The sequence below is a fragment of the Chaetodon trifascialis genome, chromosome 9, assembly GCF_039877785.1.
Source record: "Chaetodon trifascialis isolate fChaTrf1 chromosome 9, fChaTrf1.hap1, whole genome shotgun sequence".
NCBI lineage: Eukaryota > Metazoa > Chordata > Actinopteri > Chaetodontiformes > Chaetodontidae > Chaetodon > Chaetodon trifascialis.
The window spans coordinates 23534439-23552653 of record NC_092064.1 but is presented as its reverse complement, the minus strand read 5'-3'; the positions used below and the strand labels follow the sequence as shown (position 1 = coordinate 23552653).

The following is an 18215-nucleotide window of genomic DNA, read 5'->3' as shown; positions in this document are numbered from 1 at the left end:
TTGCCAGCTGTCGGAGATCTTTGAGAGAACAGAACACCACCTGTCCCCTTATCTTCCTCCGTCGAGCCAAGAGAGGCTCTCCGTCCAACTGGAGCCACCTCCATCTACTCTCTCATACCAAGCTTAATTGCAGCTCGTCCGCTATTTTCTATTCAACAATTTATCCCTGTCTTTGTTGTTGCTTCCCATCGCTCCTTCTGCGCGTTTGATCTCCGAGCACCAGACTCCTCGCAATTATTTTAAACCACATCAAGGCTTTTCTGACGAGAGAGTAATCTACGTGTTGTACCTGTAGTCCCGCTGGTGAGGAGACCTGATGAGGTTTAGATCTGGGTTAAGGTGGACACTGGTGCCAGATGTTGCTGCTGTTGTTGCCAGAGAGGAATTCGGCCATCGGGTCAGTGACAGTGGGTGTATGTGACGGGGTGCAAGGTCAACATTTCTCTTCCTCTGTGTTTACACTATCTCACTCTTTCACCTCTCTCCTCTCCGTGCCATTGTTTTGCTTTTGGTTAGCTGAGCGTTCGGGTGCAGACAGATTGACAGAAGGCAGGCTGAAGCATGGGCAAACTCCGACCACTGCTGAACCTGGTTCTGCTGATTTCTGTGTAAACACAAGCCAATGCGATACCCGCACAGAACCTTGAGACTAAGCATGGAAGCAGCATGTTTTGTGCCTAAATGATAGCACAATCAGTCCCGGCTGGCAGGGTTAAAACTGACTCAGCTCTGCTACAGTCCAGCCGTGATGTTGAGCAGTGCTAATGGCGGCTTTGCTTGAAGCTGTTAAAGTCGGGGAGAGTTCTCTCAATCTGTGCTGGCAGCTAGAGGGCCACCCGTCAAATAAAAGCAGTATGTGCAGTTTCCAGGTAACCAGCCGTAGTGAGAATGTGTATATGATGGCAGCGCTAATGGGCCAGAGTTCCTCTGAGAAACGCGCACACACACACACACACACACACACACACACACACACACACACACACACACACACACACACACACACACACACACACACCTTCCTGCTCATACCGTACACACACACACACACACACACACACACACACACACACACACACACACACACACACCTTCCTGCTCATACCGTACACACACACACACACACACACACACACACACACACACACACACACACACACACACACACACACACACACACACACCTTCCTGCTCATACCGCACACACACACACACACACACACACTGCACAGGAGCACTTTAGCTTGGGAAAGAGTAGTGGAAGAAATGAACGATGGTCCAAACAGCTGTCTGGGAGTTATGGTCTGAATCATGGAGGCCAGGCTGGTGTTTTTCAGACAACTGGAGCAGCACTACAGCAGATGGAGGTCACCACTGGGTAGTATAGTTAAAATTACCCCGACAGCTTAGCATGAATTAAGCTGGGCCCCTGGGCAGGGAGCCTGCATCCCACAGGATTGAGGCGGGAGCCGGGCAGGGAGCACCAGGCCGACGGAGACCAGACCGCAGCTGAGGGAAGGTTTCAGGAAATCAGCAGGGTCCCCTCTTTCTCAGAGCAGTCGCTTCAACTCTGAAGGTTGAAAATGAATTTACATGGCAGTGGTGAACCTTGGGTAATGTGATTAAATCCTGGCAACACACTGAGCGATGATTAACTTATTCTCTACCCTCTCTGTGCCCTTCCATGCTGCTTCTTGCATCTCTGTCAGGCAATCAATAAGCTATTATAGCTCCAAACAGTGGGGCAAATTAACTTACAGCTCCACCTGCAGAGTCGGCACTCTCCACTAATCCCATTGGCAGGGAAAAACGAGACTGGATGCAAAGGCCAGGTCCCGAGATCATCTGCTACCACATCGTGATTGCCGGCATGATGCTCACTGAGTCCAGAGGCTCTAGAGGTTACGTTATAAGGCTGGAGGGGAAGTGGCGAGTAATGTCTGACCTTATCAGCGAGTACTGCTGCCCTAGAAGGACAACCCGATTCCAAAAAAGGTGGGACTCTCGGAAAAAAAAACAGAATGCCGTCATTTGAAAACAGACTGTGTTTACTGACAACAGCTTCCTGAAGTGTTCCTGAGCTCATCTAGTAAAATCCTTTGTACAATCATGTGTTCACCAAGTGGTGAACCTCGCTCCACCCTCGCTTGTGAACGACTGAGCCTTTCCAGGATGCCCCTTTTACACCCAATCACGATGCTATCACCTGTTACCAATCAACCTGTTTACCTGTGGAATGTTCCAAACAGGTGTTTTTGGAGCGTTCCACATCTTTGCCAACCCTTTGTTGCTCCTGTCCCAACTTGTTTGAAGCGTGTTGCTGGAATCAAACTCAGAATCAGCAGATATTTACACAACGGATGAAGTTGATGTATCTGTCAAAAAGATTTAGCAAATGATCAATTTCTGTATAATTTATGTTTTACATAAACTCTTTTGGAGTCATGGTTGTACAAGACTAAAGTGGCATAGGTGAGTAAGCTATTTTGAGGGAAGTGAAGAACTCTGGGAAAATGACTTGCCATGTCCCACCTGGTCACTGAAGGGCTTTCTATCCCATCCATCAGATGGGAGCCAATCGGCCAAATGGAGCTGAGGCACCACTGACAGATTAGAATCTGATACCAGTGCACGACAGAGAGGGAGAGAGGTCTGGAAGGGAGAATAGAAATGTCACCCCCGAGCCTAACAGCAGCACCGTGGTCATACAATACCGGGCCTCACTGAGTCAGATGTCAGCTATTTCAAACTTACCCACAGCAACGGACTACTGTTTGAATCCTGAATGGATCCTCTCCATTTTTCTCCTTTTACACATGACGTCCCCCTGTCTGTCTTTTATGCGACTCTTTGCAGGATATGGTTACATGGAGATCCTTTTGTGTCCTTGCCACACCCTGTTTAGAAAGGTCACGCAGGCACAAAGAAGAGGTGAGAGTGTATCTGTTCTATTCATCGCTCAGCCGAGCCGCCCTCCTCTTTATGGGCCTAATTAGACTATTGTACATGTTTACATACACTCCACTGAGGACGATTATGTACCCGCACATGTAGTTAAGCCTGAGGTGCATAAACAACATTCTTGAAGTTAATATGATGAAACAGATGCTTAAACAAGTGAGAACAAAAGATATGAGCTGCATACTTTCAGTTGTGTTCACTACTGGTTGATGGTTCATCCCTTTCTTTTTATGTCTTTTGTCATTAGTGCGTCATTACTGTGGTAATGGAGTCAATCCCTTCATTTGTAACGTGAGACTTAGTGTGCTGAATATCTTGGGCTTAGAAATGGCCTGCTAGCATTACAGAAAGCTCAGGATAACAGAAAGCTCGCATAAGATCTACGCCGTGACAATGAGCCACGACTCGCACTCGTATTTTTGGACGCACCCTTGTGTCCGTGACACGACAAGGACAAACTCATTTTCCCTCAATTGTTGCTTTAATGATCAGATTAGCTCCCACGGCAACCAAGGACAATTAGATGACAACTGAATTCCATCATGTATGCCCCGTTTGCATTTGTCATTGACGGATGGCGCGGCTGAGACTATCCGTAGTCAGCAGCAAGCAGACTTTCCTTTCATTTGTAGTCGGATAGCACAAGGCAGATCGTTATCAGTGTTTGGGTCCACTGCTTAGCTCATCAGCTCTTCCTGTCTGTCTTGCTCCAGGCTCAGCAACATGCTACAACTCTGCTAAAATTTCAGATGTCTTTTTACCCATCCCATCTCTTTCGCAAGGGCCTTGGAAATAAACCCTGTCTATCTCGTTGTTTTCTGTCTATCAATTCACAGGAGACTGAGAGAGAGAAGGCAACACGGTGGGGAAAAGGCGGAGGGAGAAACAGAAATAGAGAGGAGAGGGGAAGAGAGGATAGCATGTTCGAAAGGGAACATAGATCAGATGAAGGCTGGTATAGCACAGTCATGGCCCAGACACCGTTTCCTGTGTTATCAGCCCACTGAACCTGAGCAGAACCAGTTCGTCTTCCTATGGCCACTGTTGTTCAACCAAAACACCTCCTCTCAACACCTCCACAAACCCCACTCATCAACAACTTACAGCTACCATCCATTTCAGGGATAAAACTAATGTGTGTCATATTCGTACATCCATAACGCCACAGGTCATTATAAATGTGAATATCCATAATCTAGTACGTCATTGTTATGAGCTAATGTGCAGATACACTGAACGTTGTTTTCTGTGTTTCAAAATCGTATCTTGACTTTTTATTTTGCATGCTTCTCAAGTATGTGTCTGGCATTTCTCTGCTCTTGTTTTGTCCCCTTGCTGTACTTTAACTAAGCTAGATGTCTGCACTAGAGGCCTGCTAAAAAACTATCAATAGGTGACGAATTGGTATTCTGTCTTTTGGGAGTAAAGAGTGAAGACAAGAAAAGAAAACGGGCCATCACAAGGTCCATGCAGGCTCGCCCAAGGTGGACAGACTGTGGCCCTTGAGCACATTTTTCTAACTTTGCCAAAATGTTAGCTGAAAATCCCTGAAGTTCCCGTCTCCAAACCCCTTAATCCTCCCTAACTCCATCGTCTCGGATCAAGGAGCATGATAGAAGGTTTCAAGTGAGGGCTTAACCCAGGTTTAATAACCAGAGCATGTCCGCAGAGCAGAACACCTCGTCATATGACCAGACACCAGAATGCAAGCACACACGAACGCATGCACGAACCTCACAGACACATGAACACTCATACGCACAGCCTCTCTGGCCACAGGAGAGGCTCAGACCAAGAGGAGATTACGCCTCACAACACGAGTAATACCCAGGTCTCCGCAGAAGAAGTGGAGATTAGAGTCAGCAGCATACATGCTCTGACTCTGCTTTCTGTAGGATCTGCTTCTCACAAGCACTGACACACAGCTTACCACCAAGAGCATTTATCACATGTGGAGCAGAGCCAAGAGCACGCCTCAAACAAAATATGGAAACATGTTGATAAAAGATGCACACACTCGAACAATAAAGCTGTCTTTAAGAGGGGAGGAAGTGAAGGTTTTCTGCTATCAGCAGTCCTCCTGAGTGGTGGTGCAGGACCACTGGACTCAAGAGCTCACACATTCTATCTTATCTGCTTTAGTCTAGCACTTCATAATGTTAATATCATACTTCAGTGTCCTGGGACCCTGCTCCCATCTTTCCCATGATCCCGTTCTGTACTACAGCCAGAGGCAAGGATTACATAGAGATGAATACGCAGTCACTGTGACGACAGAGAGGGGAAAAAAAGGTCTGACGTACAGGAGTTTAGGGAGGTGTCCAGGCACCCAAACAGAAGGCGGTGCAGCAGCTCTGCTTTTTCAAAGACATCCCGAGGTATCTGTGCACCGTCACTGTGTGGAAATGGATGGACGGCGAAAGCCTTCGCAGAAACAGAGGAAAGTGCTTAAAGTGGTCTCCATATGTCAGCATTCCCTCCCTTGTTAACAGAGACCAGCCATTTCCAACGTGAACACACACTGAGCGGAGATCAGAACAGCGAAAACAAAGCGGATCATTCTCTATCTTTAGAGAGAGATCAATTCTATATTTAATACTCAAATATCTATCACACTAAAGGGACCGACTCGAGCTTACGCCGTCTGAAGAAGTATTTTATGTCGCCGTTAAAAAGTACAGCATTCAGCACGGCTCTGTATTTATGGTTCAATTTCCTCCAAAATTCCACCGTGACAATCTGATAATGCAGATGATACAGAGCAGGACTGTGCTCCGCTTTGTCTTCGCCCTCTGCTTTCTGTAAGAGGAACAGGAACAGCAGGAGGGATGAAGGGGGTTTTGGGGTGCTTTTGGAGGCCGTGTCTGCCCTGTCTTCCCCAGCCCAGTGGGCTGTCAGAGACGGGTGGAGCATGGAGTGATTGATGGGACTTTGAGCAGGCTCCTTTACCCATGTCTGTACACCTGCCCCTTTAGCTCATGTACACCCTCCTTCATACAACACTCTGCTAGTCACTGCTCACTAGACCAGTGTGGACACACTGGCAGATTGATTGAATCAAACACACACACACAGGGACACACTCACACACTCCCCAAATGCAGGAAGTCTTGCCTCACCCGATCTTGTGATTTCCATGGTTTCATTCTGTATATGAACCAATCCATTCATACGACTTTCTCTCACTCTGCAGGGTGTGAGATTCTCTTTAGGCTTGGTGCCAGTGTTCGCTTTAAAACCACACAAAGCACCTAAAACTCTGTTAAAAAGCTGCCCTGCTTCCTGGCTCTGGCTCTTATCCGCTGCTACGCTGCTCTCTTTCCCGTGGTGAGCATTTTCAGCACTTGGCCTCGCATCTAGCCGGCAGTATTCGTTGTGGCGGGGGAGGGCTGTGTGTGGGCGAGGCTACGCTTTTGTGTTTGTGAACAACCATGCTCTAAAAATCCCAAAATCACTATGACATTTGACACATTTTCACATGACTGAGGGAGAGTATCTTTTTTCTCTTCACTCCAGGCAGCTGTCACTGCAGGGAGTGACATCTGCATTTTGGGTCAATTATGTCAGCCAATATCTTTCAGCGTGTGTCTCAGGCATCTTTAGTGAACGTGGTTAAAGTTTCGAGGTATGTATCCAGTTCACTAATGAGCACGGCATGCTACGAGACACGCCGCACATTTTTGAAATGCAGGTCTTGTTGCTATCGCAGAAATTCTCCGTTGAAAAAAGCATTTAGGTATCGACCAAATGCAGCAAATAGATGCTGCTGGTCTAATTACATGGATTGCATTGATTTATGCAAACACCCTGAAGTGCTAAATACGCTAAGTTCAACAGACCACACGCAGCACGCATGATAAAAATCACTATCTGCATATATGGATTAATAGAAGACTAATTGGAATGCATGCATGGAATACGTCTCAAGACTGCGGAGGTTTCACAAAGATGGCGCTGACAGCTATGTGCTTGGGGGGTTGGGTTAATTAGATAGTAGCCAGTTGTTTCTCATGTACTGTAATTTCAAGAGTAACAGCACTGGATTGAGGTAGCCTTGAACACACACACACAGCAACTCTTCAGAGCACGATAAACTGAAAGAATCTGTTTAATCAATAAACGTTTGTTTCGAAGTCAATGCAGAACTTTTTACACTGCATGAAGGTTTTCTTAGTGAGAAAGAGGTCAGTTTTGACAGCCACGCACACGCACACCACCAGGCTTTGAGAGTGCGGAAGGGTCTGCATTCCAGCATAAAACAGATTGGAGTGGAGGCCAAGGCGAGTCTGTGGTGTGGAGCCCACGCCTCAGCTGCATGTTGACTCATGAAGCAGACCCTGGCTGTGCCGTTTGCACCAATTTGCTCTGAACCTCTCTGAGACAAATAACTGCCACAGAGCTGAAACACACTCAGCCTCCAGTCCCCTGGCAGCTCGCCAGCACACTCAATGCTGCTTCTGCTGGGGTTAGCTGTCCTGATTTTTTTTTCTCCTTCAGCTCTCGCTCTCTCATTCTGTGCTGGGTTTTCTTTTCTCTCTACCTCACTGCCTTTTTCTTCCCCGTCACCTCATACACTCGTTTAATGTTTAGGACTCCTTCGTATTCGCCGAGCAGAAAAAGGGGGTTAAAATAACAGAAATGGAGGGAGAGGTGTGAGCGAGTCAGTGAAAACAGAGAGCTGCTGCACTAGAATGGCACACTTGTAATAATTTAACGAAAGGCAAACACCCTGAAAAATAAATAATTACTGTTCCTCCACCTTTAACGCCCTGTTTTCAATCATAGGGCTTGTTCTCAACAGTGGAGAAATAATGCAGAGTAAAGAGCAGGACGGGGATGGCAGAAATGTGAGATGGACTAAACTCAGTTGTTATGTGTCAAGAGGAGGGGTTGTGCTGAAGGGGGCAGCGTAAAGACCCAGAGTCTTTGAGAGCCAACAGATGTCCTACATGGGATTTCCTGCATGAGAGACAGGCAAGTCCTCAGATCAGTGGGAGGTGGCCATGCTGCCTTTAGACTGGCGCATGCCAGCCAACTGTCCTCCGCTCTGCAGATGACCCTCAGGCGTGGCCCCAAATCTGTCAGGATGAACTCTGCCTCCTTCCACACATCCGAAGCCCCAACCTTCCCCCACGAATCAGAGAGTAAGCGAGACCAGCTGGCAGCACGCGGTGACAGAGATTTCACAGAAGCATCCAGATCAATGCGATTGTGCGATAAACTTGGCTGAAAAGAGTTATATGCAGTGGACCAAATTCAAGTAAACATCACTTTGCTTCTGTTGTTAGTGGCTGTAAAAAGTAAACCCTGCCTCTGGAGAGAGGAGTGTGTGTGTGGATATGAGGCCTACAGCCAACCCTGTGCGGTCAGCACTGCGCAGTCAGCCAGGCCACTAGACAGCAGGCCCTGAGGTTATCGCCTGCTCAAGTGGAGCAGTGTGCCGTCCATTACCTCACTTTGCTATCTCCGCATCCAGGAAAAGAGAAACAAGCTATTCATAGAGCCTCTCAGGGCCTCACGCAGAGCACTGGGGAAAGGAAATTACTGTGACATATCACAGAATATACAGCATACTGCACACACATTGTTCCCATGTAACTCTCTTAGTGATTTTGGATTGTCTGGTGAAAACATGGCCGCAATGTTTCAAACACAGTTTCAGTAACAACGGAGGACTAAAGTCAACGTGGCCTTCCTCTTGATTCCTTATCGGCTGGCAGCCGTTGAGCACAAAGGAAGTTCATTATTTGACGTCAAACATCCATAATACAAAGAAAATAATAACATGATAGGAAAATAATCCTATCTTGAGCTTGTTGGAATACACAAGGCAAACAGGATTCATGGTAAATGCATTAGCCCACGCTCTGGGTTAAGAATCTCAGATAGAAAGATTGCGGGCTGTGCTGTACATGTGGTTAATGATAAACCAAACAAACTGGGTTAGCTCTCCTAGCCTGACAAAACAGGACTTGTTGAAACTTGGATTATGTTAACAATCGCTGGTGAGTAAGGGAAACTGTAAAAGCCAGGCTCTTAGAATAACATCTCCAAAAAATGTTGTGTTTTTAGCTTTTAACGTGAAAACATTAGAGGAGGAGAGCTTGGCAAAGTAAACACAATTAAAACCACCACTTCCTGCATTGGAGTTCGACTGGAAATTAAACGCCTGGTTGTTCCCTCGACTTTGCTCCGAATCTGAGTAAAACGCCCCGTCGACAAGGCTCGACTCACAGCAGTTAAGGTATGACAAGCATCTTAAATGACAACATGGGATGCAAAACGCTCTAAAACCTTCTTCTGTGCCCTCATGAGTCAGATTTATGGCTTGTAGTTTCTCCGCTCTGGAGTTTAAACGCAGCCTCGTAAAGAAATTTCAGTGCGTCTGGGCCTTTTCTTTCTCTACGGCCTTTTTCCTTCGGCAGGGTTCCATCCCGGTTGCTCCGACAACATAATTATACGTAGTTAAGCAAGAGCAGCAGAGAGGGGAGCGAGAGACACCGGCTGAGCGAGAGGAGAGAGAGGGCTGGAGCGCAGTGGCTTGTCATTATGGGTCTGTTTGAACCTTATACAGAATAAGCAGCCCAAAGTTGAGACTGAGCCAACGCTACTCTGTACTCTGGTCCTTGCGAGTCCCGCCAAGTGTCTTGTTTTTCTACTTGAAAACCCACCTCTGAAATAAACACTGTATATCATTTACTACTAGGGGGAATATTTTTAGCATTCTGATCTGTGGAAACTTGTAGCATGTGCCAAACACTTGAGCTCTCTTGTATTTTTTTATATTCATATTTTATAAAATTACTTTGCCTCTAAAGTAGTTTAGATAATTACATTTGAATTGTGCAGAGTTGTAATTTTAACGTCGACAGGCTTGGCTAGCATTAAATGCTACAGGGTACGTGAGGACAGCACACCAGCTGGACCACCACCCTGTAGTCTGCACTGCATTACGGCAGCTCATCTCCTCTCTGATCATCTGAAAAGAAACCTCTACCCTCACCTTCACAGCAGGGCTCATGGAGCACGCCATAAAAATCCAGTGTATGAACAAGAGGCCCGTAAAGGTCTCTCGTCTGATGCTTTTTACTTTATATTTCACTTAGCTGACACCGAAAACAGGAAATGTTGAAGAGCAGAGCAGGTTGTCGCATCTGTATACTCCAGAGACGCCACTAATACAGCTTAAATCTGAAAACACACGGCAAGCAGGGACACCTCATGCTGAAGACCATTACCCTCAGAGAGCTCATGCCCAGCCCTGCAACCGTCCACACTCCCCATCCACTCACACACGTACACATCCACACAACTCTTTCTTTCCCCATCTTGATTAGATTACAGTGAGCGGCTTGGTGACAGCCTCTGGGCATGCTAGAAGAGCGGTTGATATCTGAGCCCTCCTCCTCCTCAGCCTTCACTCTCAGCGAGTCAAGAGAGCAAAGAGATAATATATCTGAAGAGCTGACCTCACCAACGAAAGCAGCCTTTAAATAATCATGGGAACAAATTTGTCAACACAGGTCACCCCTCACAAAAAAGACTAAACGGTTCAGAAAGACAATTTTCTCTTCCTGCGTTGCATATCTCCTGACTCCAAATGCACTCCTTGATAACATGGTTGCAATCCTGCTTGTTGACCCTGAAGACGCTTAAATCCACTTAACATCAAAGCTAGACTGTGGTTGCATGAGTGTAGCAGACAATAAGAAGAATCTGTGATGCTTCATTTAAATGAGTGGGAAAGCTCTTCATTAAAAGATGACTAAACAGATGCAATGATTGCATTCCTTTCCATATAAAACCTCATATCTATCCCTCTGACAAAAAGCAGAAGCGGGGCCAAAACAGAAAGGGCTTTGTTCCCATTGTAGCTCCTGACCACCTACCGAGGGCCCTTTAGAGAGGCACTCACCCTGGAATGATCAGGCCACTTCTCCCCCCAAGGCTCCGCAGGTCTACGGAGACCACTGGGCCAAACACATCCTGCCCATCTCCTAAGAGATTATCCAACTCAATGAACACATTGAGCACAGAAACACTGGAGGAAACTGGAGCCTGCTATTCAGCTGCATCTCAACCCACACTCCTCCATTCACACCCACACTAGAGGGGAAGACGAAATAGGAAGACATGCTGCACTTACTGGCTACTTCCAGGGAGGCGTTGTGGCTCACTGCCTCTCCCAGGTAGTTGCGGGCGACGCAGACGTAGGAACCCTCGTCCGGCTTGCTCCGTCGTCCGTGGACGATGCGTAGAAAGAAGAGGGAGCCACTGGGCAGCAGCATGCGCTGCGAACGGGGATTGTCCCTGTCTGTTTCCACCCGCTCTCCATCCTTGTACCACTCCACTGTTGGGGTTGGCCGCCCCTCTGCTTTGCAGTTGAGAGTGGCGGGCTCCCCTTTGGAAACAATCAGGTCAGACGGGTGCTCCACAATCCGGGGTGGGGTGTCCTCTTGGCGTAGACGGGATCCTGAGAAGAAATGACAAAAAAAATTTAAGTTGACAGGAATTTTAAAGGATTTATACCTTTTCAGTGGGCTTTAAAGTCCGTATTTAACCAACTAAAATGTGCTAGATGTCATGGAGTGTCTTGACAACTATACCTTACTCTGAATATCTCTGATTAGCAACCGATAACAGGCATCTTTGAAATACCTAGCAGAAATAAGCATTCCATTCAACTGTGGTGGCGATCTGTTGAACAGAGCACAAAGTAGAGTCTGGTCTTTCTGTTTAATTCAGCCTTTGCAGATGGACTCACAGTGCAGTCAAATTAATGAGCGGAGCAAATGAGGCCCAAAAACAGGAGATGTCAGTGTTTTATACACAGTGAAGACTGCAAGGTCAGGGACATGGAGTGAGCTGCACATTATCTTGAATGGTATAAAAACAGCATGTTACAGGACAATCAGAGAAATTCAGGCCATTTTATCGTCTCTGTCTAATTCTGTTCTTTGAATGTCAACCTATTGTACCCTTTCGTGCTTTTCGCAATACTCAACTTATGCATATTGGTGCTGGAGTATGCATCTTCACCCCACCAAGAAATACTCATATACATGTGTCACATTCACATACAGACAATATAATTTGGAAGTCAAGAGACATATTTTTTTAAGGCACAATAACAGGTACTCCTGCAAGCAGTGACGACCAAATAAACGACCAACCTGTGAGTAAAGTCACCCTTTAATTACAGTAACAGCTCCTTTTGTAAAGCTTAGCACTGCTCCAGCTCTGCAACTCTGTCATTTCCCAGATCAAAGAGCAAAAAAGGAGGAAAAGGAGGCAACAGTAAACAAGAGTATGACTTAAAGGTAAAAGGAAATTAAGAGATAGCAGATAAGATACAGATGTACTGCACAGCTTAGCAACAAAGAAGGAGCAAAGATTGCACTGCTGAAGGGAGACAGCAGCCAACAGCAGTGCCAAGGGGGTTCACACCCCAGCGCTATCTCAGGCCATTACTATTGCTCTTTCTGACCAGTCAGCTGTGGCTATCGAACCTGCTTTACATACAAATGAGCTTCCTGTTGTTAATTCCTGAAGGATGGGACTTGGTGGCTGTGGATGCATTGTGTGCCTGCACACACTGTGCATGCATGTGTGTGTCTTTGTAGAGAAAGAGAGAGAGTTTTCCTTTGCTCATCATATCTCCCAGCATAGGGCCTTTGGATCCCATTCAGCACCAATTAAAGAGAGTCGGGTCTAATTGGAGGCAGAGGCCTGCAATTAATTTACCCAGCATCCCGTGAACTCGTCACACTGCTTCATTTCTCTGCCCTCCACCCCCCCCACCCCCCCATTACCCTAGAAATCTGGTGCTGAGAAGGCAACTTCTTACGGTGGCCGTATCTTTTAGGTAAAGTCAGCATAATCGCTGACAGCTCTCTGGAAAGATTAATCACTTCAGCGCAAATGTGTAGTACGGTGAATTAAATATAATTAATCCAGTACCCCAATGAAGGACATCATGATCGTAAGTCTATTCAAGTCATTACTAGACATTTATGACAGGGCAAACTTCTTGACTTTGCATCCTCTACACCTGTTGTTCTCACATGACTGAAGCAAACACAGTGTTTGCCTTTGAGAATTGGTGTAAGCTCCTCTTTTGGGATATAGTTTCATGTTTAGAAGCTGCACATGTGCAGCCATGTATGGCTGCAAAATAAAGCTACTTGGTAAGCAACAATGAGAAAGGCTTCTGGTTATTCTGTCATACAAAGACTTACTTTCAGACTTTTTCAGCCTATTGGTGAGAATAATTAAATAAGACCCTGCGCTTAAAATGGTGCAATATGACAGATTCAGCGCTGTGGATTTTATGCCAGAGACCACCGTATTCAAAATCTGCCAGTTGACTAACAACCGCTCTATTTGCAGCGAACAGACGAAAGCCAATCAGTTGGTGAATAGCCATTTAGTGGCAACAAGACAAATAAGAAAAAGTCTCAGACAGAAATCCCTGTAATTCTGAAACTGCTTCGCTCCTGTGTGTCATTCACTCTGTGGGTATGAAAACATATCTGTGGAGATTAAAGCATTTCTGAAAGACAGACAGAAACAGATGGAGAATTACAGAGAGTGGCATATAAAGCCTTTAGCAAGAATGAACTAGTCTGTTATCTGATGCTGAATAATGTTTCTAAAAAAAATACATATCTGTGCTTCCTGGTGATTGGAGCTGCCTGAACCACTCCGAGGCTAATTAACCCCCATTTGTAACCTGCTCCCGTCACAAGTTTTTGAACCTACAGACCGTATGCTAACGAGGAGCAGCCCTTTGGTCAGGCAGCATACTGGGACACAGAGCTGAGCTAACGCTCCTCACGATGCTAGCATATGCAGGCCCATTACCACCACAGCAACTGCACGGCTACCACCGCCCTTCACCAGACAAGGCAGGCTAATATGTTTTATTAAAGAGGACTTTGAAGAGCTGCGCCGCTATCTGCTCTGCCTGTTCCCTTCCTGATTTAGATAGCTCCTCTCTAATTTGAAATGGTCTGAAGTTCGGGGTTTTATAGGGGAACCATTAACTATTTAGATGCGGCCCACTGTGAGGAGAGCTGTGCAGCCGGCGGTGCTGTGTTTGATCAGCGGCTGTTTACTGTAGATGATTGCACCAGATCTGCATGATTAAGATGGAGGCTGAGAGCACAATATATACAGTAGGTTACAGTATCCTGTTACATGGAAGCTGGTAAATAAATATTCAGCAGGTCATAGAGAAGACTAATAAGTACTGTGTGATTCCCGGGTGTGTGTGTGTTTTGAGCAGCGAGTGGGTACGAGCATGTATCACCTACACAGTGATGTTATGCTTTCCTTATCCCTGATAGGATTCTCTATGTGCATGTATGTGTGTGTGTGTGTGTGTGTGTGTGTGTGTGTGTGTGTGTGTGTGTGTGTGTGTGTGTGTGTGTGTGTGTGTGTGTGTGTGTGTGTGTGTGTCTGATCCCCTCAGCCACTCTGAATGACCCAGGTTACTTCAGCTCCATTACCCCTCACCAGGGGAAAAAGACAGAGGCGGCGTAAAGGATGACTCTGTCATGGCACAAACGCTGCCGTGCCTCGCTCTACAGGTGGATGCTTTTAGAAGGAGGCCAGCGAGCTGACTTCAGTCCTTCCCTTCAGCACGCACTGAAAACCAAATCTGTGACAGAAACAAGAGAGGAGCGGAGTTCGCACTTCACCACCGAACCAAGCTGTTCAGAGTCTCTTTCTCGCTTCGCTTTGAGTCGTCTAACCCTCCCTTTATTTCAAAGCGCTGCCCTTCCTTCTCCTCTGCTGCTTTCAACCGCCCTCTCTCCTATTTTCTATCCCCCTCGTCCCCCCTTTTTTGCTCCCAGACAGAAAATGTGAGATGAGCCAACGCAATACACCGCCTCACCAAAGGGAAGCTGGGACTTCTACTGCAAGGATCTGATCGATTGGAGCCTGAGGCAAGATTCTCCTTCTCCCTTTACCCTCTCACTTGCTGGAGAGCTCTGAGTTTCTTTTTTCTCATTTACTCACACACAAAGTTAAACTCTGCTCAAGGGAACCTTCGCTTGCTGTGGAGGTAATTAAGAAAACCTACAATTCTGTGACTTTTCTCTCACTGCCAAAAGCAATCTCAGTAATAAACAACAAACCATGAGAGGCCAACAGCACCGAGCACGCTGAGCTGAGCAGCCTCAGATTCATCCACGCAGCCACCACAAGGGTCCAGACCCAGACACTGACCCATGTGCTCGCATTCATGAAGACCTCTTCGGTAATTTGCCCTCTCCGGTATTCCATTAAAAGACTGGGCATGATCATGAGACGGTTCTCGAGAATCCAAGGTCATTCGGCTGTCCAATAGGCATACACTGTATATTAATTTTGGCTCCCAGCTTCACATTGATTCATCAGTGTCTTCAGGCGAAACTTGATTTTCGCCCTGCAACATGAGTTGATGAACTGTGAATCCATATTTGATGAGATAAGCCTGCTTCCTCAATCTGATAAAAAAATAAAATAATATGCATAAGAGACAGGCTGCTCCCGACCATGCAAATACACAAGAATATAATGTCACCTATTGAGCAGGCCACTCACGCTCTCTTGGACTTCATTAGAAGTCAATCAGATTTGGGGGTGCTGAGAGAAACTCATATCATACTAAATATTGGGTGACACTGATGGTTTTCGTATTAATTGAAATGGCCAGGCTGATTTATATCTAACGGTTATTAACAACAAATTTCGAATATTTTGCAGACAGCGAACTTGACCGCCAATACACCGTTTTTCATAGCAGCCGCGGCAACAGAAATGCGGCACAGTGAGAAAACAGCCATTTTAAACAGCTTATAACCTGCATACTGAGCGTTCAACCACTTGTATATGAAAGCTGAGCTGAGACTCATCTGTCACCCATCTGCAGCATCGTTCACTCACTTCACTGATGAACCTGAGAATTATACAGAGCTACATAAGGCTTCACCATCAAAGGAAATTCTGGTCTCACATCTCCACCTCTGCACATATGCATGCTCCTTCTCTCCCTCTCTCGCTGCAAATCCACTGCAAGAAATAGCATAATGCACTATGACATGAATGGATAAAAGAGTAAATCCTCACATGTATCCAATACCCCGCTTTGGCACCATTACTCCCTATCCAGACTACTGATACGACAAGAGCTTCACTATCAATTGTGCATACTTACATAATAATTCCCAGAGTTACTAATGGAACAATTACTGAGGACATTTAGTGTAAATGGCCGCGACGCCAACTGCAACAAAATGCAATAAAATCTTGTTTGTGGCGCTACAAAGCTCATGTGTCCGGGAGGAAGCGATCGATCCAACTACTCTGACTGAAAGCACAGAAGATGACCCTGGAACTGCAACCTAGACTCTGAGCAGCCTCAGGACGAGAAAACCCCAGACAGGGTCAACTCTATCAGAGGCAGGGTCATTCCTTAAACACAGCACGTTTGCCCTTTGCAATTAAAAGCACATGTAGCCCCACAGGCAACATCAAGTGTGCTACATTTTTATTACTAATCACTTTGCATAAAGATGTACAGAAGCTGACATGCAGACGCAAAAACCGACAAAACAATCACCTGGCTGAGGTAATAAGCTCAGGTCCAGTGATTTTCCTCACTTAACAAGCAAATATGCCTCCATCTCTGACGCCTCCTTTCTATGGCTCCCATGTGAGGTGGAGGAAAGGAGCCAGGCACCTGCCCTTTACCCCAGAGATCCCACAGGGGAGAGGGACAGTGAGGTGATTTAGACCTGCAGAGGCCCCCCTGACATAGGGACACAGGATGATGTGTCTACTTCCCTGAATGATAAAACAAACGATCCCAGCCTGGATTGCATTGCATGTGATTAAATAAGCAATATTGTGGTAAACTTCAATTTCCTCCACAAAGATGCTCAAGGTCGCAGAATCTCATAAAGACAGATGCGAGAATTGAGAGGTGTTGCAGCAGCCTGAGCCATATCATTATGCCATATCAGCTGTCCAGCTGAGCAAAGAGAGAGATATGGAATATTTGCCCGTGATAAGGAAGACCGAGCACAGCAGGGCACTCCCTATCTACAGTGCCATTAATCTGTGATTAGGGGACTTAAGAGGGATTTATGGCAGAGATAAGAGCAGAGGGTGTGTCCCTTGGGGTAGCCAGGCGGAGACTGGAGCCACGCCTGCTCGGGACGGTGCCGGCCAGCAAATGACTGAGAGCAGAAGAAAAGGCACCCTTTTCTGTTGAATTAGAGAAGATAACGGAGAGAGAGGGCAGAGATAAGAGGGAGAAACAGAGGGAGAGACGGAAACCCGGAGAAAAGGCAAGGTACCGCGCTCCTGCTGATCAGATGACATTAACAGCGAAGTGAAACTGAATCTTTTCCCGTTTCCACGTCAGGATCCCACCCTGGAATGCGGCGCATGAATGACTTTGCCAGTTGCATCAGATCAGACCTGTTTTTAATGTTACACAAGGCTATCGCTTACACTCCTAAGAGGCAGGATTAGAGCCCTGTGTGCGAGTGTGTGTGGGGACCCAGAGGTGGGGCGAAGGAGGGGGATGATGGATATCTTTATGGCCTCTTTCTTTCCTCATCTCTTTGTCTCCGTTTACCAAACAGAACGGGGTACGGTTACCTCGCTGATACTGCAGCAGCACTTGAGAACAGATCGCTTTCCAAAAAAATAATGCCATCATCCAATTTTGTGCTTTTTCAATCAAAGCAAAGCTGAAACACACTATCAAAGAGTTTATACACAACACTGCAACCCAACACTACACTATTTGATTGTTTGGCGGTATGTGCTGTCATAGAAGCTACGTCTACACGCTCACAGATGATTACAATGCTCCTATTGATATCTGAGTGTAATATGGCTTCTGCAGACTGTAATGCAAACATGACACAAAGCTCCTTTGTTATTACGGAGGCCAAGACATTGAACAAGGTTAAGGAAGTAATCACAAACAGTCCACAGACTGTGGTAATCCCAGCATGGTTTATTTAATGGTCATTCATGTCAAACAAAATGCGAATGTCTGATAGACAGGAAATGTACCATTGGTTAACATAAGATCAATGACTTAAAACCACAAAACCTGCTCCAGTTTTCAACTGTTTTGCAAATGAGGAATAATAAACTATTAAGATGTGTGAGTGTCACGTCATAATCACTTTTGTTGCCTTTGATGCTCATTTGCCAAATACAATAAAGGACTGACAAATCTGCTGACG

General features: G+C 46.2%; 1 protein-coding gene across 3 annotated transcripts in view; it reads right to left on the bottom strand.

Moving 5' to 3' along the window:
* robo1 (roundabout, axon guidance receptor, homolog 1 (Drosophila)) overlaps positions 1-18215 on the bottom strand; it is a 218383-nt gene that overhangs the window by 97412 nt on the left and 102756 nt on the right. For all 3 annotated transcript variants that reach the window (XM_070971046.1, XM_070971047.1, XM_070971048.1), the window contains one exon: positions 11108-11434. In XM_070971046.1, coding sequence (XP_070827147.1) covers positions 11108-11434 — 327 coding nt within the window. The remainder of the gene's footprint in view (positions 1-11107; positions 11435-18215) is intronic.